Source organism: Podarcis erhardii (genome assembly GCF_964252035.2).
Source record: "Podarcis erhardii genome assembly, chromosome: 14".
Taxonomy (NCBI): Eukaryota; Metazoa; Chordata; class Lepidosauria; order Squamata; family Lacertidae; genus Podarcis; species Podarcis erhardii.
This window is the reverse complement of record NC_138503.1, coordinates 37828390-37854695: the sequence shown is the minus strand read 5'-3', so window position 1 is coordinate 37854695 and position 26306 is coordinate 37828390. Positions and strand designations below refer to the sequence as shown.

The following is a 26306-nucleotide window of genomic DNA, read 5'->3' as shown; positions in this document are numbered from 1 at the left end:
CGGTAGTGATGCCCTCCCTGTGGAACACCCTCCCTTCAGAAGTCAAGGAGATAAAGAACTACACAACTTTTAGAAGACATCTGAAGGCAGCCCTGTATTGGAAGGTTTTTTATATTTGATGTTTTACTATGTTTTATATATGTGTAAGCTGCTCAGAGTGGCTGGGGAAACCCATCCAGATGGGTAGGGATTGTTGTTGTTGTTGTTGTTGTTGTTGTTATACTTAAAATTGCAGCATGGGAGATGCCTCCCAGAAGAACTCTGCTTTGCACACTTTGGGTAGAATGCATTCTCTTCAAATCCAATAAACAGAGCCCCAAAGGAACAGGCACTATAATCCAGTGTTTCTCAAACTTAGGTCTCCAGCTGTTGTTGGACTGTAATCCCCATCAACCCTAGCTAGCAGGACCAGTGGTCAGGGATGATGGGAGCTGTAGTCCAATCTGTGCCTCCATGTATAGCTGTGAGTCCAAAATGACTGCCAGGTTGCACACCTGGTCATTCAGGGGCACAGTTACCCCATTCAGGACCAGGGAGTATCCCATACCCACATACCCCATCCCTCCAAAACAGCACCCTCAGTCTTGTCAGGACTCAACCCCTTTACCTTTACTTAAATGCAGAGGAGGGACAGAACAGGCTTATGAATTAACACATGTGAAATTGGCACAGAATGATCCATATATCTGTAGTGGGATTCCACAGGGAAGATATGCAATTCTTATCACAACCCTGCTGGAAACAAGTAGATTAACCCTAGAGTAGTCCCACAAATTCTTGCCAGGCCCCACAGTAAAGTGACTAATACCTCATGATCAATGGCATCAAAGGTCACAAAAAGGTCTAACACATCAGCAGGGTGCTATTACCAATATTTTTCTCAAGGTGACAGTCACTGATAAAGTGCAGTGTTTAATGGATCCAGAAAATGTTCAGCATTTAAGCATGCCTGAAGCTGGGTACGTTATAACTCAATAATCATATCCAGAAAGGGTAGGCTGGAAACAGCTTGATAGCCAGTTGGGAAATCTGCATTCAGAATAACTATTTTTGGGCCACCAGAATTATTTGAGTAGTAATACCTTATCACAATACCTTATCTCGGTAAACCAAGGAATCCCCACATTCCAAAATGTGCTCACTTTCACACACCCCACCATGATTTGTCCACACTGAGATTCATAAGAGCATGCCTGTGCCTTTGGTCTGGTTTACACATGTAACAGAATGAAGTGGAAATAATTTTAACAAGAGTAGCAGAAATATACTTCAATACTTGAAGCTGCTGGTAGTGGATCACATTTTTAATGCTTTCCTATATGAAAAAAAAAAAATCCCTGCAAGCTGAAATCTAGATAAAGAAGAAATTGTTAAGCTACAGTGTGGTGTAGTGGTTAAGAGCGGTAGTCTTGTAATCTGGGGAACCGGGTTCGAGTCTCCGCTCCTCCACATGCAGCTGCTGGGTGACCTTGGGCTAGTCACACTTCTTTGAAGTCTCTCAGCCCCACTTGCCTCACAGAGTGTTTGTTGTGGGGGAGGAAGGGAAAGGAGAATGTTAGCTGCTTTGAGACTCCTTAAAGGGAGGGAAAGGCGGGATATCAAATCCAAACTCCTCCTCCTCCTCTTCTTCTTCTTCTTCTTCTTCTTCTTCTTCTTCTTCTTCTTCTTCTCTCCCTGTGGTGCTAGTTTTCTACTTGCACATTAGAAATATTTTGTGGAGGAACACTGAGCAACCATGTCATTCCCCAACTGCACTGGTACAGTTCACTCTACGACCTCATAATTCGACCACCTCTTTTTGCTACATGTGTAGATGTTACCAAGATTATAACATGGGGAGCAGTGTTGAAATTACATTTTGAAGAGATACAACTAAATTTGTTGAATGCTCACTCATCTCTGCAAAATTTGGTATTGTTTGGGGGATGCTGAGCTTGGAGGTCCTCAGAAATGCCAAATTTCTCAGCTTTTATTGGCATCACACATGTTCAGTATCACTGAATACTAGGCCTTGGATATTGTTTTTGTCTGTCAAAATTAACAGCTTCCATCTCTATATGTCTTAATTTCCATATGGGAATAAGGAGACACACACTTAATCTACCTAAGAGAGCAGGGCAACATTTAATGAATAAATTGTTTATGTGAAGGGCTCCATAGAAAAAAATTAACTGAAAGGTGTGTCACAGACTGCTTACACTGATATAGTCCCTTTGACTCCAGTGGCGACCATACTAAAAATAAGTGATTTGTGAATAGACCCTTTTATAGAGCTACTGGGGTGGGACTGCTTACATATATGCATGTGGGTGCATATTTCAATACTGCTAAGCGTCAAGGCTGAAATTAAAGAAAAGATGGGGCAACTTACAATAGGAACCACCTCCTTATTTATTGTATTAGCTTACCACCACAAACACACACATTTTATTGATGACCTAGCTGTGAACGCCTAGTACATTTGGGAACATGTACCATCTTCTCCCTCAGATCAAAACAGTTCTGCTTCACAATGGAAGAGGCTGTACAAGGAACTCTGGTGAGTGGGGAAGAACTAAGTGGTGGTGGGGCCTGATAAACAGAGTATATAAGTTACAGATAGGTAGCCGTGTTGGTCTGCCATAGTCAAAACAAAATAAAAAATTTTCCTTCCAGTAGCACCTTAAAGACCAACTACACCCGGACAACACCATTACTGGCCCCAACAACATCACACATACCATCTCGGGACTATTTAATTGCTCATCGTCTAACATTGTGTATGCCATCAAATGCCAACAGTGTCCTTCAGCTCTCTATATTGGACAAACAGGCCAAACCTTACGCCAAAGAATAAACGGACATAAATCTGACATCAGGAATCACAAGACAGAGAAACCAGTAGGAGAACACTTCAATCTCCCAGGACATTCTATACAAGATCTCAAAGTAGCTGTTCTATTACAAAGGAATTTCAGAAATAGACTGGAAAGAGAAGCTGCTGAATTGCAACTTATTACCAAACTTAAAACCATGGAGAGACCTGGTCTGAACAAAGACATTGGATTCTTATCTCATTATACATGACAAAGCCATTTTTCACCTTCTCACCCCTTGCTTTTTCCTGGAAGACCTATTGCAGTCGTTAAGAGTCGTCAACAGGCTCACCACAGCTATCTGCCAATCATCCAATCCCACCACCCTTCTGAGTAATACCCCTCCCCACCTTCTCACTATATAGAAGGGTCTGGTGACTTCTGTTTCAGTGTATCTGAAGAAGTGTGCATGCACACGAAAGCTCATACCAAGAACTAACTTAGTTGGTCTTTAAGGTGCTACTGGAAGGAATTTTTTTATTTTGTTTAGAGTATATAAGTATTCATTTTACAAAACGCATGTGTCAGCTGAACAGCAAAGATTTGGAGGAACCAGAGCACATCCTTCAGCAGATGAACCTGCACTTGCTCCTGTTTCCATACCCTGTTTCCATACCTATACCTATAAAGTTGTCAGGATCATGGCTGACCCAGACCCTGGAGAGCCCTCTTAGGAGAAAGAGAATTGGGGTTCCATGCAGCACTTTACTCCCACTCTGGCTATGGAGAAACCTGCACCTGTCCAAACACTGATTAAAGACAGTGGCAGACCAGACAAGTCTGAAGATGCTGCCAGGCAGCTCTATTGACAGACTTCTAGTAGGGAAGAAGAGTACTCAAGAGCAAGGAGAAGAACAATAATATCATTTGTTATGTACTAAAAGATTTTGTAAAGTGACATCCCAGTGGTGATGGCTTCTTAATCTTTCAACTCCTGGCTTTTTTTTAGCTCAGTACTCTAACCACAAGGCTTCACTGCTTCTTTTCATCATCATCATCATCATCATCATCATCATCATAATGTTATATTAATTAGGTATGTATGACAAATTTCTGATGAGCTGTCAGTTATAATGATGCTCTTCCAGGATGGCAGCAGAAGGGGTGGGGAAATAATGAGCCTGGATATAGCTGGGGAACCTACCAGTACAGTGCCTTATATACTTTCAGATCTTCACCCCATCCAGTGATGTATGAATGATGGGCAATATTTGGAGGCCCCTTACTTTATAATCAACCTTCGCTGTAGAATGTTTGGGCTTGTTCACTCAGAAAGTAGAATGTGTCTTCATTAAAAGTTTTGGTGGCACTACATCTATCCTACATAGTTAGCACTCATCACTTACTTCCCCCCATGAGCTGCACAGGCTAAAGATCAATTCATGGACTAACAGGGTAGGCAGGAATAACTCTGCTGACTGAAGCAAGACCTCAAAAGTCTTTTAACTCCAGAGACTCCCTCACATGCTAACAAGGAGGCTTGCTACCCACCACCATCACACTAAGCAACAGTAAATTCTAAATTGTACATTTGAATAAATCAAATTTCCCTTGCCATGAAAGAAGTAGGGATTCTTTGGGTAAGGGCTAGAATTCTGTCCCATTCACAGAACCAAAGGCCACCTATGCCACCTATGGACTAAGGAAGTCTTCAGATCCAACATCTTTAACAGTATAGTTGTTATTATGGGCATTACAAAGGGCCAAGCTAGATGTTATACATATGGCTGCTGCTGAAAAGTGGACACCTATTTAACTTTGTGTTTGTAACCACTGATAGAACTTATGCATGTCCTGATTTTAGAGCTGCACCAAACCCCTAACCTCCTTGAACCTTTCTTTACAAAAGGAGCGAGCTATTAGGTGACACCCATAGAGAGAAAGCCATTTGATGTTCAGTAGTTATGAGGTAGTCAAAGGTTTTCTTCTCCCTCCCCCATCCCATCTTAAGAAGCATTTTTGTTTAAAGATAAGAGCCATTCCAAGTTGCTCTTAAATAATTTTTTTTTTTTTTAATAAGGAAGAGCCCTCAGACCACTTCCATTTCACTTCCCCCCTTGAAATTCCACTTCCTGGAGCTTCCACTGCCACTGCCTGAACTTTGAAATCAAATATGTGTTTATGGGAGGTATTGGTTTGTTTTTGTTCCATTATGTATTTTGTGTTCTTATTTTGTACTTTTAATGTTATGAACTGCATTGTGATCTTCTGATGAAGATGTACACATTTAATAATAAATAGATAAATAAATTGGGAGAGGTTGTTTTTCCTGCTTCCCTTCAAACATCAAGAATTTGGGCGAAATTTTGGCTGACCAAAATGTCCAGCCGAGCCCTACTTGATATTATAGCATTCCATGTTTCTCTGTCTTCTGCAAGAGGCAGCCATGGAGTAAGATTGGGGAAGGTGAGGATATGGGTAAGATTTTTGAAGATGCTATGGAAAGGGAGGGAAGACATAAAGATGTAGTTACCATTTCAGTGGGAACTGTGTGCCACTGGTCTAAAATATCACAAGAGAGAAACTTGTCATTCACCCTCACCTGCCTGAACAACTTTCTTCCTCATTTGGGCCTTGCTGAGCTTGCTTTGTTCCAGTCCTGAGTCCCTCCTTGATGACTTGCTGTCCATTTTCTACTTTATTCCAAATTGTGTGCTGGCTTCACAACATTGCCTCTTTGTTTTGCCCTCCAACACTGAATTTCTTCCTCATCCTGGACTTGATCAAGGCCTAGCTTTGCCTTAAGCTTGGGAAAATCCACACAATCCAGGGATAACTATTCATAAACTGATTTCCATTTTGATCTTTGTAAAATTTAGATGAGGTTATGTGAGTTGAGAGAGATTTAGTTATCAGATTCTAGCTTACCACTCTTTTACATCTAAATAAATGACTGTGTCACAGTAGGGCTGTTGGTAGGTGGTGTGGCTAAGGGATCTAAGGATTTTTTATTTTTTGTAATAGACAGGGTTTTCATGTGATATGAACTGTGCAGCAATATCCTTTGACTCTTGATTGTATGAAGAAGTTTTTGAACATGGCCAGCTGTTTTATTTTACAGCATGAACTAAATCTTAAGATGGTGAGTGCATCCTCTGAACAGTTCATCACAAGTACAAATTGCAATTTGGCATGCCATCATGAACCTTTTTAGTTTGAACTGAGCAGCCATGTGCCAAACTGCAGTCTGTACTTGTGATGAATGATTCAGATGATCCACATGCTGTGAATGTGAAGCAACAGACTGAAAAATTAAGCATTCTGCTACAAAGCAGTTCTGAGAATCAACTCTTTGTTTAGCTTGCTTCTGACTGTGTGGCCTGTTAATCTTGGTCCTGTGGTTTGACTTGGAGTGAGTTTGCAGAGTTTACTACGGTATTTCCTTTTTGGAACATGTGAAATGCAGACATGCACCTGTTAACACCCTGGGACACTACTGGCCAAGGCACATATGTATTTGGAGAAATGCATCTCTGCACACTAGGTGCATCTCTGATCTCCACTAGGATCACTGTTGCAAATGCATCAAGGATGCCTGCTGTTTTAAATGTGACTTGCCCTCAGATGGATTCTTATATGGGCCAACAGTTTTAACTCAATTTGCTTTAAATGTGCTGGTTTCTCCCTGGCATGGAAAAGTGTGACAGCAAAAAGGTCAAAGTGTGGCAATGCATGGGGTATGATTTTGTTCTGTCCTGAGCCCAACACTGCATCTCTTACCATTCAATGCTCAGAGACCTGGGACGGAAAGCAGACAGCTCAGCTGAGGCATACTCAGCTTTCCTTCTCTTCTCCTGCTTCTGTTTAATTGATAACCGGTGTGTGAACTTAGAAAGGCTGCCCTCAGACCTGGGGAAGGGGGAAAGGAGAGGTGTTAACTTGTTGAAAACTGTTGAAAACTGCATATTTTAACTAGGCAAGTAAAGCATTTTTTTAAAGGCGGCAAGACATTTTTTTAAGGAGTCTGGTGGCATCTTTCAGTCTTAAAGCACAGGTTGAAAGTTTTGAAGTCACCGATTTAAGGGATATTCAGAATGAAGGTGAGGGAGTCAGCAAAGAAATTGCTAAAGGTTAGTAAGACAAAAACAGCAACTTCGTGGTCCTCCGTGTATGCATCCATATTTGTATTTGCTTGTGTGTTACATATATATCTAAGCCAGTACATTTTTGTGACTTACTTTAACCAAGCAAATTACCTCAGAAACATTTCCCAGAAAAACAGCCCCACTGTCTCTCTCTTTACAATACTGGAATAAACCTCAAATAGCTAGCTATTATTCAGATATGTTTCTAACATTGGCATCTTCAATTCATTAACTCTGGTTATTGATATATTTTTCAGTTTATAAATTTGCTGTTCTTCATGACAGAATGAAGGCAGTTTTTTGGAGGAGGAAGCCAAATGTCTAAATATTACCACTGAGAAAGAATAGGCTTGGGCTTTTTTAATATCATTCTTTAGAAATAATCATTTATTTATTTTTACTTTGATGGAAGGAATGGGTGATTGCCTTTTTTATGGGGGGAAATGAAACAGCTCTAAAGCAAATACTGGTGGAAAAGATATCTGATTAGGAACAATTACGTATCTCATTAAAGCCTGCAAAACAGAACCCACAGCTCAAAAGCTATCTCTGTCATTAAATTTCTCCCCTGCAATTCCAAGTCAAAGCTCAGGTGGTAATGAGTCATATTTCAATTAACTAGGTCTCAGTAAAACCAAACTGTTTCTACATTCAGATGCTGAACAGAGCAATGGGGAGATACCCAAGTGATACGGTTTAAAGGCTTAGATGAAAAACTGCTTTCAATAAGCCAGCCATTTCACACACTGCACAGGTAGGTAAAATTTCACTGTAATTTCTATTCATTAACCACACACACATTTACCCTTTATTCTGTTTAACAGCCATTCAGTACATCAGGAAAGAAGGTAGGTTATCTGGCAACACATGATGTTCTGTGATCAGTCACATCTATCTGTGATCTCCTGAGGAACTGTTCTTTGGAAAAGGTATCGCTGCCAGCATAAGAGCCTGTTGGATCAGGCCAATGGCCCATCTAGTCCAACATAATTTCTCATAGTGATCTGAAAACTATAGTCTGAAGTTTACAAGATGAATCCAGACACCCCAAAGAGGACCCTAATAATTACTGCCCTGTGTGTTTAAGATCTATTACAGGAAACGTTTGTGCCAGCTTTCCATGCAATAAAACATAATGCCTGCATTAGTGACCATAATAACTTTGGGTGAAAGTAAATGGTGTTTACATCAGGTCACTCTACACAAGATCGCTGCCTAGTACTGTTATACTTGGCAGAGTAATAAAACAAAACCAAAGGAAGACAGCCTGCACTGATTTAAAAGCAACCTTTGGTCTTATTTACTGCCAGAGATTATAGAGCAAACTGAATTAGACTACTATGTTTAAGAGATGGTTGCTGTTGATCCAAGCTTATATCAAAGCACGTCAACCTAACTATACAGACATACCCTCACTTAAAGTGCGATCAACTCATGTGTGATTGCAGATATGTGTAGTACTGGGAAATAAATAAATAATGCAATTCAAACCTGGAAATGGTGGGAGAGCTGGAAAGTCCTCGTGGCTTGCGAGGAGACCCTTCCCAGAGCCTAAAGGGGATGTCAATGAACCAAATTCCATAAATAAAGGTTTAAAAGGCTTTTTAAAAAAGGAAATTGTGGATTCCAAAATGGTGTGCAGGAGCTCTCACTGCTGCCACACAACCCCATTCAACAGCTGTTGGGTGCAAAGCTGTATTGCAGTGGGCTCGGACACACTGTTCCCTGCCCTTTCTGGCAATCTAGAGGCAAAAGTATGAAAGAAAAAGGTACTTCTGGTGCCTCTTAAATCACCCTAGTTTTAGAGGCTTCTCACTTATGCACTTTTTCTTTATGCACACAAGGCCCCCAGAATGTAACTCCCATGTAAGTGGGTAATTGCCTGTGTTGTAGTAACAGTGGTAATCTATTTCAGTACTTTCTTCCACACATGGAACAAGTCAAAGATATGTACTTGCACCCACTTTATTTAATTTATACTTTGCTCATATTCCCAAATATTTGGCCTCAATATATTTTCATCCTCTTAAACTAAACACTGCTAAAGTTAACTTCCTGTTATATGCAAATGAGTCCATCTTAATCTTGCAAACCTGGTTATGACTTGCGGCATAGCTCATTGGACTGGCAGGTTAGCATAGGAGAAAATTATAACTATTAACTATGCAAAACGGTGCTTTCAAAAAGGAAGACCAAGTATTCTATGGCCATGGATAGCCACAGATTAAAATAAGATTATTCCTACAGTCATCTCAGGATCTAGTTTCATGACTCTACCAACTGGGCTATGCAAGGCAAATCATCAAAGGTCATAGCAGAGCATATAATAAGAGCATTACTTTGATTTTTCTTCACAAAAGCAGGTAAATTTGTTCCGGGAACCAAATGACTATACACTACAAAGGCTGTGAAGCAAATATTGTATGAAACTTCAATTTGATTTCCTTGGCTTAAAATTTCCTTAGAAAAAATCTGAATCATTATTTATTAGTGTGCAGTAGGTAGACCTAAATGTGTTGCTTGTGACCACCTTAATGTGGAAGTTAAGCATAGCTCATTAAGTAGTTTGGCATGCATATACACTATTCATTATTAGCTCCAAATCTGTTCCTCTGCCTCTCCAAAGTCTATGGCACATCAGGTGCTGCTTGATTATTTTGTGTTTGCACTGAAAAGTGAGTTAATGAGAAAAAACAGTGAGGCTGGTCTGTTTGTCTCCTCCTTATCTGCTGTCTTTGATCTAGTGCAAGCCAAAGAAATCTGCAGTTGAACTGCAAATATATGGTTATATAAGAGTTATGTTTCACCTGGACCACGGACACCACAGTCAATGGGCCTGACTTGGTCTGCCTCTAACAAATGAATGCCATATCTAAATTTTCTAACAATCTTGAATACAAAAAAAGCAGTTTTGTCTGGTGTTGGGGGAGTCATCCACCAAGTGCCCTGTTAGCCAGCTGGGCTCCCCTCTGCATGGGCAGGCAGGAGGCGTAGCACCGCCTCACTTGACTCTGGTAGGGGGTTGCTCCAGCAGCAGCAGCAAGGGCTGGGCTGGTACGGTGAGCTCCATTCACTCTCCGCACCACATCTTCCCAGCACAGTGTGTGCCCTGGGCACTGGTAAACCATGCTACCACTGATTCCATGGCAAGTTGTTATTCTTTATGGTCACTGCTTCCTGGTTCTGATGAGTCCAGAGTCAATGCAATAATGAACAAGAACAACTCCATCCAAGACAATGACATCCACAAGCAGAATTTTGCTATACCTCCGAGGAACATAGAATTATTATTTTCTATGGTCATTCTGTCTTTTATGCCTTGGGGCACAGAAATGGCTCTTATAGAAGTTATTCCTCTGTTCAAATTTTTTATCTGTGCTTGTGAATACGAAAGTAGTGCTTGCTGAAATCTAGTAGAATGAGCTCAGTCTAATTCAAGACTTACTTAAGTAACCAATATTTAAACACAGATCCCACAAATTAGTGAGCATATTCTGTAATAATAATAATAATTTTACTTTATTACCAAGCAGATGAACTTATCACAGTTATCAAGGACAAATGTACTATTTTCTTACGTGGCGCTCAATATACACTTCTTGATCAGCTTTTCTGGCAAAATGGAGAAACCCAGTTTTCCTCTGCTGGCTCTCCAATAATTTGTGAAGGTTATCAACACCTTACTCTAAGCAACCGAGCTATCTAGGGGGACTTGGGGGGGCATTCCTATTGGCTCACCTGCACTGGGCACCAAGAGGGCACTGCAGGGGATACTGCAACAGTGATGAACAACAGAAGGAGAGAGGTGGGGTGTGTGTGCTGAATTTTGGTATTGCACAGGATGCCACTGAAATTTTAAAGCCCGAAGTCTGCCACTGTTGGGGGCTCTCCTCTCTAGGATACAAGGATTGGGACTCTTGAGGTGTATGGGAGTTTATTTCAGCAACAAACTCACTGTTGTGTCTGCAGTAGAGAGCATATTTAAGTTTCTGTAGAGTAAGTCTTTACTTCAAGGATATTCCTACAAAGAATATCCTTCAAGGTCCTAATTCTAATAGGAAGCAGTAACTTTCAAGAACAAATAACATGGCTTCTTATAAAGAGGCTTTAGATTTGTCTTTGTCTTTCAAGGGCTTAACATGGAATTAACAGCATGTAGATATGTGATCATGCAGATCATTTACACTGCAAAGAGATTCTAGTTTATATCGTATTTTTCGTCCCATAGGACGCTCCGTCCCATAGGACGCACCTAGTTTTTTGGGGGGGAAATAAAGGAAAAAAATTCCTTTATTTCCCCCCCAAAACCAGGTCGGGGAACAGTGGGATGGCGGCGCTGCGCCTCCCCGCTGTTCCCCGAGCTTGTGGGGCTGGCCGATGTCTGCCCGAAGCGCGGGGCACTCTGCTTCAGCGCGCCCCGCGCTCCGTGCAGCAGGCTGCTATCAGCAAGCCTGGGGAGCCTGTGGGAGTTCCTGAAGTCTGGAGAGCGAGAGGGGTCGGTGTGCACCGACCCCTCTCGCTCTCCAAGCTTCAGCGAAAGCCTGTATTTGCCCCATAGGACGCACACAGATTTTCCCTTCATTTTTGGAGGGGGAAAAGTGCGTCCTATAGGGCGAAAAATATGGTATATTGTGAAGTATATATTTTCGTCCTATAGGGCGAAAAATATGGTATATTGTGAAGTGTAATAATAGTGCATCCAGGATGAATGGGATAGCCACATCTTTTCCTCATCTGCTATTCAATTTATTTATTTGCTTAATGTTTGTATTTGCTGATTTTGCAGTTAGACCCCTACAAACTATGATCCTATATCATAAGTCAAAATTCGGGAATTTATCATCACTCAGAAACACACACAGGGTGTTCAAGTAAGGATTCAAAGTATAGTAAGCAGATTTCTGCAGTCATCATGAAGTTGGTTTAGTACCAGTTTGTTTGTTTTTTTCTGAAGGGGTCCAATACAGGATGGACTTTAAAGCCAATTGTAATTTAAAAGCAATTTGTGTCTAGTTTGCCCAGTTAATGCTGGCTGTGCAGCCTACTGTGTATGTGATTTCTTTAGAAAACTTGTACTGAATTAACAATGTACAGCACCTGCAATAGTGAAAACATAGTGTGAAAAACAATCCATTATAAAGCCCAACCAGTCTTTTCTACACACACAGTATTTTTGTTCCTTTCCATATGAAAGTGGCTCCTCACATCACAGCTTACAGCTGCGTCCTTCTTAACAATGCCCTAGAGAACACTTAGTATTCTAAGCAGGGGGTGGGAATTATTTCTAAAAATAAGGGCGAAGGATATTATTATTAGTTTGTTATATTGTAATGTCAATGAGGATGGTTCATATGTCTGTGATAGAGCACGTGCTGGGAATGCAGTAAGTTCCAGGTTCAAATCTGGTGTCTCAATTAGGGATGCAAAGATATGTCAATCTCTATTCTTAGTTTCTCATTTTTCTAGCCTTAAATTCAATTCTCCACAATTCTGCAGCAACCTCCAATTTTTTTAAAAAAAAAATCTCATAAAAAATAACCTACAATTTAGTGCCAATTTCTCCTAATAAACACATTTTTGTACAGCTTTTGAATAATGTACACATATTTGCAAGCAATTTCACCAAATATATATTTATTTTTATACATATTTCCCCCCAACATTCCTAAATTCCCCAATTTATCAGGGAGGCCCATTTTGTGGCCTGGTGCAGCAGGGGAGAGAAGAGCAATTGGCATCTTAGGTCTCCTGCACAGCTGTGAAATGCTTCATGTGCTTTGCAGCTGTGTAGGAGGAGGAGGCCAAAGGACATGGAGAATTCAGGGAGCCAATCAGCAGCTGCACTGGGCTCCCTGGAGGGTGGCATATTGGAACATCTGGCTGGATTCTTACGAGGAAGGGGCACCCAGTCCCATCCAATAGGAGGTTCCACTTAAAGGATTCTGCTGGGCAGCACTTTCTATCCAGAAACCTAGTCAGGCTAACAGGCCACACAGCCCTCTATTACTGGCCTAATGCCACAAGAACCACATGAAGTGGTTCATGCCATGGGGGATCCCGACATCAGCCAATCCCCATCTGTCAGCTAACAACAGATCACCCAGTAGGCAGGCTAGGTGATTAAGGGATCCATGCCCAAATTTGTGGCTTTTGTTGTTATTCACCACCTGCTGCTCCACACAGAGCTTCACTACACCTGCAAATGTATTTTTTTGTAACCATTTGGTTGGATAACTTCATTGGAAAATTCAGATTAGTGCAAATTTCAAAGAGGTAGCTGGGTTTCATTTCTCATATTGTTTTGGAAAGTGTGTAATTTGATAGAGTCACTGTTAAACGCAAACCAAATCCCTAGACTCTATTTAAAAGGGTTGGGGTGCAAAAGTCCTATGGTGTGAGACCCTAGAAAACTGCTGTAAGAGTAAACAGTGCTGGGACATACAGAAAGAGGAGTTAACATAGCTCAGTGGTGCAGCATGTGTATGTGTTCTACATGCAGTAGGTCCCAGTTTCAATCCATGGTATCTCCAGTGAAACAGATGAAGTAGTAGTTGATAGGAAAGTCCCTTTGCCTGAGAATTTGGAGATCAGTTGTCAGTTAGAGCAGACAACAGTGGATAAGATAAGCAAAAAATCTCACCTGGTATAAATTCTTTTGTAGCTTTACATAGGTTTCCGCGGCAAGACTGACCAAGGTAAAGATGCTCAACATGCTCCCAAATATTTGCTCTTCTTTAGGAGCAAATCAAACTGAAGCAGACTGATATCAGTCCTTCCTAAGGTCAAGGGTTATTAAAGTACAGTGGTACCTGGGTTCCTGAACGCCTCCGTTATTGTACGTTTCAGTTTTTGAGCGCTAAAAACCCAGAAGTAAATGCTTCTGTATTCAAACATTTTTCGGAACCCAAACGTGCGACATGGCTTCCGCTGAGTGCAACCAATGGGAAGCAGCCCCTCGGTTTTTGAACATTTCAGAAGCTGAACGGGCTTCTGAAATGGATTCTGTTCAAGAACCAAGGTACCACTATACTAGTACATCCTTATAACAGGAAATGTGTAAGCAAAGCAATCAAAACGATGAAGTAAACCAGTAAGATGAAAGCCAAAAAGTAGTTGTTCTCCATTTAAAAAGAAGTCAATTTCCTTTGTTCCAAGTATTCTTCAAACCTTTATTTGTGAACAGAAAAATAGGAAAGAGAGACAAAGAAACATCTTCATACCCATGTTATGCCAACTTCGAAACACTAGTTATTCATATTTCCACAAAACTACCCTGATGTTATAATATTTACATTGTGGAAGTAAGTTGCACTGATTTAAACAGAGCTTACTAAAGATACATATTTAATAATGCTGAGCCAAACAAGTGTGGGGGTTGGGTGGGGAATTTCACCTAGCCTTAGCATTTAGCACCACAAAGTACATCTTTTAATAGCAAGACATTTTGGCAAACAGCATTCACTTGGTTGTTTCAGGAGCTTTGGAATACTGGGTTTTAATTAAGAGCGCAAGGACTAGATAACTTGTAAGCCACTTACAATTTTGTGATCCTGTGATCCTTTACATATTTATTTTACTGCTGCCTTTCTTCCATGGAACTGAAAACAGTGTACAGAGAATTTGCAGAAACTTACAATATCATGCTGGTGCTGGAGGAGACCCTTGAGAGTCCCATGGACTGCAAGAAGATCAAACCTATCCATTCTGAAGGAAATCAGCCCTGAGTGCTCACTGGAAGGACAGATCATGAAGCTGAGGCTCCAATACTTTGGCCACCTCATGAGAAGAGAAGACTCCCTGGAAAAGACCCTGATGTTGGGAAAGATGGAGGGCACAAGGAGAAGGGGACGACAGAGGACGAGATGGTTGGATAGTGTCTTCGAAGCTACAAACATGAGTCTGACCAAATTGCGGGAGGCAGTGGAAGACAGAAGTGCCTGGCGTGCTCTGGTCCATGGGGTCACGAAGAGTCGGACACGACTAAACAACTAAACAACAACAACAATATCATGCACCAGTGACCTCCAGCACAGACTACTGCAATGTGCTCTACATGGGGCTGCACTTGAAGACAGTCTAAAAGTTGCAGTTAGGGCAGAATGCAATTCCTAGATTGGTGAGTGGGGTATCCTGATGGGACCATGTGTTGGTACTGCCACTGGGCGCTGCACAGTTGGTGCTCATCCATATTTCCACTTGTCTCATGCCTAGAAAGCATGGGTCCAGGCGGTTTTCAGCTTGCCATTGCTTTCTAGGCCGAGATCTGAGTGGTTTTCTATTTGTCCTGCCACTTTCCCTAGGAAAACCCACTCTTTGGTGCTGAGTCAGAGCAAACATCAATCCATGGAAAACCCAATCCATATTTGCTCCGATTCACTGGCAAAGATCAGGTTTCCCTGGGGGAAAGCAGAGGGACAACCAGAAGTCTGTATAAGCCCTTGGTGCTGCACAACAAGTCTTTTTTTATGGCAGTTCCCTATTTATGGAATACCCTTCCCGGCAACATGTGCTTCTCTCCCCCTTTGTTAACATTCAGAATGAATTTTAAAACATTCCTGTTCACCCAGGCATTTGATCGCTGAAATATACCATCCCTAGTAACCTTAAACTTGTTACCTATGAGAATATTTAAATTTTTTATTATTTACAGTGGTGCCCCGCAAGACGAATGCCTCGCAAGATGAAAAACTCGCTAGACGAAAGAGTTTTCCGTCTTTTGAGGTGCTTCGCAAGATGAATTTCCCTATGGGCTTGCTTCGCAAGACGAAACGTCTTGCGAGTTCTTGCGAGTTTTTTCCCTTTTTTTCCCTTTTTCTAAGCCGCTAATAGTCGCTAAGCCGCTAATAGCCGCTAAGCCGCTAATAGCGCTAAGCCGCTAAGCCGCTAATAGCCGTGCTTCGCAAGATGAAAAAACCGCAAGACGAAGAGACTCGCAGAACGAATTAATTTCGTCTTGCGAGGCACCACTGTATTTATTTCTTAAAAATTGATTGTTAAAAACCTCAAAGCAGATTTCAAAAAGGTAAAACAATAAAATCAAGAAAAAGCTATGCCCATACTTAGAAGCATGCAGAAGTTTAAATACTAAAACAGATAAAAACTACCTTAATCTTCATCTGGGTAGGCTTATCTAAACATGAATGTTTTTAGGAGGCGAGAAGAGTACAGTGACGGTGCCTGCTTTATATCAATAGGCAAGGAGTTCCAAAGTGTAGGTGCTGTTACACTAAATTACTGAGTTCATACAAATGCAAAACATATATTATGTGGCACCTCTTGTAGTGCCAATTCTGCCAATGGAAGCGGTTGAGTGGGCACATGTGGGGTAAGATGATCTCATAGGTACACGAGTCTCAAGTTGGTAAGTTCTTTATATGCTAATAGTAACACCCTGAACCTCGCCTGGTAGCAAATCAGCAACCAGTGCAGGTCTCTAAGCACAGGTGTTATGCTAACAAGGCCTCACTCCTGTCAGCAACTGCACTAACTGCAGCTTCTAGTTCAAGCACGAAGGAAGCCTCACATAGAGAACATTGCAGTATTCCAGTCTTGAAGCAACCAGTGTCTCAACTGTTGTGATAAGGCTCCCCCTATCCAGGAATGGCCATAGCTGTCAAACCAGTCACAGTTGTTAAAATGCTCTCACTACCCGAGCCTCAGTGACAGCTGAATCTAGAAGTACCCTCAGACTACAAACTTGCTCATTCAGGAGGAGTGCAACCACATCCAGGGTAGGCAACTGGCAATTTCTCAGACAAGACAGCTTCTCACCCACAATGCCTCCGTCTTGCCAGGGTTCAAGCTCAGCTTGTTTTTCCTAATTTTGTTTTGTTTTGTTTTTAAAAATGTGTATTCTTGGGCTGTTTTATTGTGTGCTACCCTGGACTCCTTTGGGAGGAAGAATGGGATAGAAATTTTAAGGACTGAATCGATAAAAAATACATAAAACACATATCTCCTTAGCTCAGCTACATCATGTGCATTCAAACCATGCCTTGCTACCTTTAAAATTATACCGAGGAGGGCCTGTTAGTAAGCTGTGGCCATTTATTTACAAAGAGTTTTGTATAGTTTCAGTAACTTTACACTGTAACTGACATTTCACTTGCTTCAGATTATTTATTCTGCTTCTGCGAGTCACAGATAGCAGAAAGGGGCAATACAAGGCAGTGAATTTTCACTCCTGGCCACTGGAAATATCGTTCAGTAGTTCCTCCAGCTTCTGACATTTCACCATGCATTGCTCATGCATTCTGAAGCAAACCTTAAGGACTAGAAAGCCCCACACTGCTTTAAAACAAAAGCCTCCCTTTCAGAAAGCCAAATTCTACAATCAGTTCCACATTGTGCAGCTTTTCTGTGCTCCCAAAGAATCAAAGCATACACAAGCCCTGAATTCAGGTAACTGGCTGACTTAAAGTTGCTCTGGAACAAACATTCAGTTATGTGCCTCTATCAAATGGGGAAAGTAGCATTGTTATCTCTCAAGGAACATTCGTGTGTATCTGATACACCCTTTCAGCAAAACAAACGCACGAAATACTTTAGAACAATGTCCTACAAGTTGGTTGATGAGGTCAAATGTAACGAGTTTGTCAAGCTTCCTAACTACTTGTGAGCACAGCCAGTCCTAGGCAGAAATGTCCTCCAGAGATACATCAAAATATTGCCATGGATGTACATTGCATGCTCAGGTAGCAGCTATGCAGGCACACCTTTTTTGCAGGTATGCCATTATAAGCATTAACATTTTTAAAGGACTCTTCTTTCAGGAAGGAAGTTCAGCTGAGAATTAGTTCCCCTTTCATTCAGCCTGAAGTAAGAATCTTGTGTAATGTGAAAACCCTATCCTCAGAAATCAAACCAATATATAATGATTTTTGCATTTCCCAGGGTCAAAACAACCATCACCTACCCTAGCTAACTATTAGTAAAGACATATGAAGCCCTGATAAATTTTCTTAATTTCAGTAAAGTTATCTTCAGCTTTCTTTGTAATTACTATAGTTGTTTCACCTGAGCAGAATTAGCCTAATTGCCCTAAATTTTGCTTTAGAATAAATTCAGTGGCAGCTTGGAAATTTTATTTTAAGAAAACTAGGTTTCACTTGGAGCAAAAGAAAATAAAGCAGCTTTTCTATAACACCTTAAAAAGTAAAAGGAGCCAAGGCACCACAACCAAGAAGGCTGTGCTTCAGAATATCACTTCTGAAGTAGGGCATGCATTATTATGGAGTAGCATGCAATCTCTGTCTACCTAAAGATCATATCGTGTATGCACTAGCAAGGGCTGGTCCATCATGCTGCATTTATTTTTCCACTTGCTCATCTCTCAAAACAAGACAACATATAGGCCCTAATATTCTTCTAATTTATATATGTAGAAGGCAATGGAAATTATCTCTCATATCCAGAGTTATAACACTTTTGATTTTATGAGGATGAACAGAGATTTATTATTTCAGAGAACCATGTAGTTCTATCCAGCTGAAGTGAGTATCAGAAATGGAAAATGAAATCTTCCACTCTAAGAAATCAGAGTTGTTATCCCCAAACACCAAGGAACCACAAGCTAGTGTCTTCATAGAATCATAGAATCATAGAGTTGGAAGAGACCACAAGGGCCATTGAGTCCAACCCCCTGCCAAGCAGGAAACATCATCAGAGTACTCCTGACATATGGTTGTCAAGCCTCTGCTTAAAGACCTCCAAAGAAGGAGACTCCACCACACTCCTTGGCAGCAAATTCCACTGTCGAACAGCTCTCACTGTCAGGAAGTTCTTCCTAATGTTTAGGTGGAATCTTTTTTCTTGTAGTTTGGAACCATTGCTCCGTGTCCACTTCTCTGGAGCAGCAGAAAACAACCTTTCTCCCTCCTCTATGTGACATCCTTTTATATATTTGAACATGGCTATCATATCACCCCTTAACCTCCTCTTCTCCAGGCTAAACATGCCCAGCTCCCTTAGCCGTTCCTCATAAGGCATCGTTTCCAGGCCTTGGCCTCTGGACACGTTCCAGTTTGTCAGTGTCCTTCTTGAACTGTGGTGCCCAGAACTGGACACAGTACTCCAGGTGAGGTCTGACCAGAGCAGAATATAGTGGCACTATTACTTCCCTTGATCTAGATGCTATACTCCTATTGATGCAGCCCAGAATTGCATTGGCTTTTTTAGCTGCCACATCACACTGTTGGCTCATGTCAAGTTTGTGGTCAACCAAGACTCCTAGATCCTTTTCACATGTACTGCTCTCAAGCCAGGTGTCACCCATCCTGTATTTGTGCCTCTCATTTTTTTTGCCCAAGTGCAATACTTTACATTTCTCCCTGTTAAAATTCATCTTGTTTGTTTGGGCCCAGTTCTCTAATCTGTCAAGGTCGTTTTGAAGTGTGATCCTGTCCTCTGGGGTGTTAGCCACCCCTCCCAGTTTGGTGTCATCTGCAAATTTGATCAGGATGCCCTTGAGTCCATCATCCAAGTCGTTGATAAAGATGTTGAATAAGACCGGGCCCAAGACAGAACCCTGTGGCACCCCACTAGTCACTCTTCTCCAGGATGAAGAGGAACCATTGATGAGCACCCTTTGGGTTCGGTCAGTCAGCCAGTTACAAATCCACTGAGTGGTAGCATAGTCAAGTCCGCATTTTACCAGCTTCTTTATGAGAATATCATGGGGCACCTTGTCAAATGCCTTGCTGAAATCAAGGTAGACTACATCCACTGCGTTCCCTTCATCTACCAGGCTTGTAATTCTGTCAAAAAACGAGATCAGGTTAGTCTGACATGACTTATTTTTCAGAAATCCATGCTGACTATTGGTGATCACGGTATTCCTTTCTAGGTGCTCACAAACTGTTTGCTTAATGATCTGCTCCCGAATCTTTCCTGGTATTGATGTCAGACTGACTGGGCGGTAATTATTTGGGTCCTCTCTTTTCCCCTTTTTGAAAATAGGGACAACATTTGCCCTCCTCCAGTCTGCCGGGACTTCGCCTGTTCTCCAGGAATTCTCAAAGATGAGTGCCAGTGGTTCTGAGATCACATCTGCCAGTTCTTTTAATACTCTTGGATGCAGTTCATCTGGCCCTGGAGACTTGAATACATCTAAACTAGCCAAGTATTCTTGTACTATCTCCTTAGTTATTCTGGGCTGTGTTTCCTCTGCTGAATCATTTGCTCCAAATTCTTCAGGTCGGGCAATGTTTTCTTTATCGGAGAAGACTGAGGCAAAGAAGGCAATGAGGAGTTCAGCCCTTTCTGTATCCCCTGTTTGCATTTCACCATCTTCTCCTCTGAGTGACCCCACTGTTTCTTTCTTCTTCCTTTTGCTACGAACATACCCATAAAAGCCTTTTTTGTTGCTTTTAACCTCTCTAGCAAGCCTGAGTTCATTCTGTGCTTTAGCTTTTCTGACTTTGTGTCTACACGTGCTGGCTATTTGTTTGAATTCCTCTTTGGTGGTTTCCCCCCTTTTCCATTTTTTGTACACATCCTTTTTTAATCTTAACTCAGTTAAAAGTTCTTTAGATAGCCACCCTGGCTTCTTTAGGCACCTTCCATGTTTCCGTCTCATTGGTATTGCCTGAAGTTGTGCTTTTACTATCTCCCTCTTAACAAACTCCCAGCCATCATGAACTCCCTTTCCTTTTAGTATTACTGTCCATGGGATCTCACCCAGCACTTTCCTAAGTTTTATGAAGTCGGCTTTCTTAAAGTCAAGAAATTGAGTCCTAGTATGCTTGGCTGCTCCTTTCCGCTGTATAGTAAACTTCAGAAGAGCATGATCACTCGCGCCTAATGATCCTTCCACTTCTACCCCACTAACCAGGTCATCAACATTGGTTAGGACCAGATCTAAAATGGCTGTTCCTCTTGTTGCTTCTCCCACTTTCTGGACAATGAAGTTGTCTGCAAGGCCAGTGAGGAATCTGTTTGACCTTATGCTCTTGGCTGAGTTTGACATCCAGCAAATATCCGGGTAATTGAAGTCCCCCATTACTACTATCTCCCTTCCTTTTGCATGCTTGGCCATCTGTTCCAGGAAGGCATCATCTATGTCCTCCGTTTGGCTTGGGGATCTATAGTAAACTCCCACAATGAGGTCCCTGTTATTCTTCTCTCCCTTAATTTTGACCCAAATGCTCTCACTTTGGCTTTGAGGTTCTAAATCTTGGATCTCTTCACAGGTATACACATCCCTGACATATAATGCCACGCCTCCTCCTTTCTTGTCTGGTCTGTTTCTCTGAAATAGATTGTATCCCTCCATTATTACATTCCAGTCGTGGGACTTATCCCACCAGGTTTCAGTGATGCCTATTATGTCATATTTAGTTTGCTGTACCAAGAGCTCAAGCTCATCTTGTTTATTTCCCATGCTTTGCGCATTAGTGTACAGACATTGAAGTCCATTAATCATTCCCCCGTGTCTCTTATTTAAGGAGTTTTTCCTCCCATCACTAGGTCTGCGTGCTGTTTGCTCAATTCGGTCTATGACATTTGGATGATCATCAATTGATAGACTCCTACCTTCAGGAGCACTGTCTTCCTCCCCCACATTAGTCAGTTTAAAGCCCTCCTGATGAGGTTTCTGAGATTTTTGGCAAAAACATTCCTCCCAACCGTTGTGAGGTGCAGCCCATCTCTTGCCAGAAGTCCATCTTCAAGAAACTGCAGTCCGTGATCTAAGAATCCAAACCGTTCCTGTTTACACCATTTGCGAAGCCAGCTGTTCACTTCCACTATTTTTCTCTCTCTCCCTGGGCCACGTCGTTCAACTGGGAGGACAGATGAGATGACAATTTGTGCATTTAATTGCTTCAATTTCCTGCCCAGAGCCTCATAGTCTCTTTTGATCTTCTGGAGGCTATTGCTTGCAGTGTCATTGGTTCCCACATGAACCAAGAGGAAGGGGTATTTGTCAGTGGGTTTTATGATTCCTTGCAGTCGTTCAGTTACATCTTGGATCTTAGCCCCGGGGAGACAGCACACTTCCCGAGACATTTTGTCAGGCCCACAGATCACTGCTTCTGTTCCCCTCAGTAGGGAATCCCCTATCACCACTACACGCCTCCTCTTAGGTTTGGTCGGGGTTCTTCCATGAGCTGTCGGTTCCAAGGTCGCCTGCAAATTCCCTGAGGACTGACTTTGCTGTTCGTCTTCATATACCTGATCGACTGTAATGAGGGAAGGAATTTGTTTTGTTTTGTAATGAGGGAGAGATCCTCAAATGGAGTCTGCTCTTCGTCTTCCATGCTAGGGGAGAGGACCTCAAAGCGATTGTGTATTTCTAAACAATCAGAGCGAACCCTGGGCTTCCTACTTCTTTGAGTCACATTTCTCCATATATCTGGCTCCTGTGTTGGTGAACTAGCCTCCTTCTCAGGGGAGTCCCCTGTCTCCTCCTTGGAGGAGACGGTGTGCTCTGTTGCTTCCAAGAAGAGCTCCAGCTCTCTAATTCTTTGGAGCGTAGCTACACGTTCCTCCAGTTGCTGGACTTTGTCTTTTAAGAGGGCAATCAACATGCAATTGCTGCAGGTAAAGCTGCCTGCAACCTTTGGCAAGATGGCAAACATTGTGCAGGAACCGCAGGCGACTGCAGCTGCTCCCTCACTCTCCATCTTGAGAACGTGTCGTTGGGGCTGGCTACAGTGGTCCTCCATCATAAGAAGCGTGCAGACAGGACAAATAACTCCCCCCCCCAAAAAAAAACCCCCTAGGTCTCCCCCAACAAACGTTTGAGACTAGCTCCCCTAAATCTAAAAGATGGATCAAACTGTCTTCCCATATTGCCACTCCAGGAATTTTTATATGTGCATTATATTTAAGTTACTACCTTGGTACCGCTTCACTTCCAAAGTTATACAACACGTAAATCCATCACACAACGAAAACAGCTGTAAGGACTGATAACCCCTTTTATTACAAAAAAACAGAAGCTAAGGAATCCAAAGTCACAAAACTCACAATAAAATCACACTAACTGAACACATTCCTCTGATGAAAGAACACATTAAAAATCCTACAGATGACATACCAGGGTCTATCATTAGGCTGCTCTATAAATCATGAATTGGCTAAAAAAAGGCTATGTGTCAGGAAGGTGACACACAGCAACTAGCCCATGAAGTTATGCATTCATCTGTGCCATTATTACATGTAAGCTTAAGTCATCTGTATGTAAAAGATGCACAAAGCAAACCACTGTCATATACTTATACATGGACATCGTTCTGCACATAACACTACAGCTCTGGAGTTGCAATGTGCTTATGCAATGAAAACTGGAAGGATTAGGATGCATGAACATAATTCTTAGAGTAGACTATAAGTCCCAAGGGTGGGCTTATGTACTTATAAAGGAGTTTTGAGGTGCACATGCAACAAGCAAATTCTGAAGGACCTCTCTACTGCCTGTACTCAAAAAATATAGTCCTTTTTAGGCATGAGGGGTATCTACAGCACATACACCTCTAGCTAAATCACTTAGCAATCTGCATGACAGTAATACTGAAAGACAAATTGCTGAGGGTGCTGCTGACTGCATTCATCACCAGCCCAGTGGAACCTTGCTTACCATGGCTTGTACATGTAAATCAGGAGTAGCCACTGTGGTGCTTTCCAGATGTTATTGGACTGCAAACTCCAAACAGCTTCAGTCAACATGGCTAATAGTCAGGAATGAGGGAGTTGTAGCCCAACATCATCTGGAGTGCATCACATTGGTTACTCCTGACATAGATGGATGCAGGCAATAATATCAAGTTGCTGAAACACAGCCATATGGATCAGAAGCCTTTTGGGTGGGTGAACTGAAGTTCTTCAGGATTTGTACAGGAAATTAGTTAACTGAATGCAAAGATGCTATCTCTCCTTTAAATCAACCTATCAAGAAACAAACACAATGTAAATTTATCTAAGTTAGAACCCTGTCACACAACTGGATGGCCAGGAGTGGCATCATACATGCACATATCTAAGTAGTAAGACAAACTGCACATAAATCACAATATTCTGTCCCTCATCCCTAAGCTAACGTGCTCAGAGCTTTGGTGGGTTGGAAGTGGGGTGGGAAAGAGAATCAACCAATCAACATCCTGGGGAATGAGACCCCTTGCCAGCTGGCTGCGCCATCAGTTAGGAAAGAGTGCCAAAAATATGGCTAGAATGGGTGTCACTTTAGCTTTCCTCCCTAGGTCCCCCACCGGTACTGCTGCTTTCTCACTCACCTGCTAAATACTTGGGGCTTGTTCTTTTTCTGATGCCTCCTGCTCAGGATGATGAATTCACTTCAGGAAATATTTTGAAACACCTTCTCTCCAAGATGCACACATGCACACGTTCCATCATAGACAATAACCTAAACTAAACTACTGCTGGCCAAAATTCCCATTCAGGGGCTGCCAGTTTTCCCTAACAGCCTATTCTGGCTACATTTCAACCCCACCCACCAAAACAAGACCTTCCTCTTCATTTGCCACCCTTATTTTCCTCTCCCATCACCTTAATTCTCCTCTCTCTCTCTCTCTCTCTCTTCTTTCTCCGCTTGTCGTTTCCCCCCCAATCTTGTTTCTATAGAAACAAGATTAGCAGAGGGGGGAATAAAACAGCCCCATGTGACTCAGATTCCAACACTAAAGAATCTCTCTCTCTCTCTCTCTCTCTCTCTCACACACACACACACACACACACACACACACACACACTGGTGTTTTACATAACAAGTCATTGTACAGGGATTTTAAAAAAGAGGGTGGTGATGGTGAGAGAAAGAGGCAGCAGGGAGTTGTAGAGTCAACAGCAACCCATACTTCATCATTTCAGGATGGGTCTGTAAGGTAAAAGCAGCTACATCTTAACTTCTCAAACAATTTCAATATCCTTCAAATGAAGCTACAATCCAGTTTTGCTTAAATTATCAACTAAATCAATCCCATTCCCTGATGTGATGTACTGGGAGTGTAAACTGTCTCACTCATTTGCAGGTCCTGCACACCAGTGCCCTAGTCTCAGCTTCTATATTTTGTTGTGCAACTGTGAGAAACAATCAGGGGAGGGGACATGTGTTGGGAGGGAGACACAGAGAGGGCAACATGGGCCAACTAAAGAGACTTGGTGGACCATATGTGGACCAGATTACTGGGTAACATGGGTATAACCCATTATCACTAGAGATAACTTGAAGCTATTCAGTTTCTTAACACTTCCCTAGCTATGAAGACTAGTTACTAATCATTGACCCATTTTACAAGTAGGAAAAGTTGGTAGAAAACTGAGGTAATAAACTACATACGATTTTAAGCGTCTTTCCACCCACCCATTTATGTGTGGGTTACATTCTGCCCCCCTCCCCTGCTCATAAGCAAAAATCGTGTAAGGGAGGAACACTTTCTAAACACCTTTTAAACACCCCCCTCTGCTGCTCTCTTTCTCCCACTCTCTCTCCAGTCCAGACCAAAAATACTGTATCTAAAAATATTCACAACTAGAATTGAAGTTCATGGGCTGGCTGGAGCATGCGCGGAAAAGTGGCTGCTGCTGCTGCTGTGCTACCACATGCATCAGCTGTTAGGCGGAGAGGCTGAGCAGCCTAAACAAAGCCCTGCTCTACCTCCGGTCTCTTTGGGATTACCTCCACCCACTCTTTGGGCTCCTGGGAGGTTCTCCTTATGAGTCACGAGGACTCTCTAACTATCTCCTGTAATTTCCTGTTTTGAATATATCTATTTATTTCCCGGCACCGTGTATATACGTGGCCATGTGAGAGTCAATCATGTGTAAGTGGGGTGTCTGTATTATATACCCTCCAAGTGTCCTGATTTTCCAAGAACAAGTCCTGGAATTACAAAAGCCATCCTGGCTTCTGATCCCATTGCCTCTCCATGGCTGCCACTGCCGGTAGGAAATGCTCTGCCTGGGAGTGGGGGTGGGGTATTTCCAGGTTTTTGAAAGTCTAGGTACAAGTGTTGACTGTGATCACCTCTATTTATATGCTTGTTGACACTCAAAGAACTCTTAGTGAGATGGCCCTTGTAGAAGCCATGTTGGTTCTGCTTCAGTGAGACATGGTGTATCTAGAAACATTACCTGTTTGTTCGAACTGGATGCATTGACCTTGTCTATATGAGGACAATTGAAATCACCCATTACTACCACACTTCTTTCTTTGGATGTGGATGCCACCTTGATTTCATTGTTCATATCAACATCACTCATTTTCAATCTCGATATCACCGTGGGCGTTTTGGTCAGGGAGGGGTGATAGTAAGTCCCCAGTACTAAATTACTCAGCAGACACAAGCCACAGTAATTCTGCCCCATTTGGGATTTCAAACTTGTTGAGCTCTATTTCCTCTTTGATGTA

At 42.1% G+C, this 26306-nt stretch overlaps 1 protein-coding gene across 12 annotated transcripts in view; it reads right to left on the bottom strand.

Moving 5' to 3' along the window:
• LOC309329068 (ankyrin repeat and fibronectin type-III domain-containing protein 1-like) overlaps positions 1-26306 on the bottom strand; it is a 367804-nt gene that overhangs the window by 78375 nt on the left and 263123 nt on the right. For 8 of the 12 annotated variants that reach the window (XM_081839531.1, XM_081839537.1, XM_081839540.1 and 5 more), the window contains one exon: positions 6576-6704. The exons of 2 other annotated variants lie outside the window; for them this stretch is intronic. In XM_081839531.1, the coding sequence (XP_081695657.1) occupies positions 6576-6704 (129 nt within the window). Of the gene's footprint in view, positions 1-6575; positions 6705-24171; positions 24486-26306 lie in introns of those variants that run through there. 2 more of the 12 variants (XM_081839532.1, XM_081839533.1) reach the window with 2 other exon arrangements.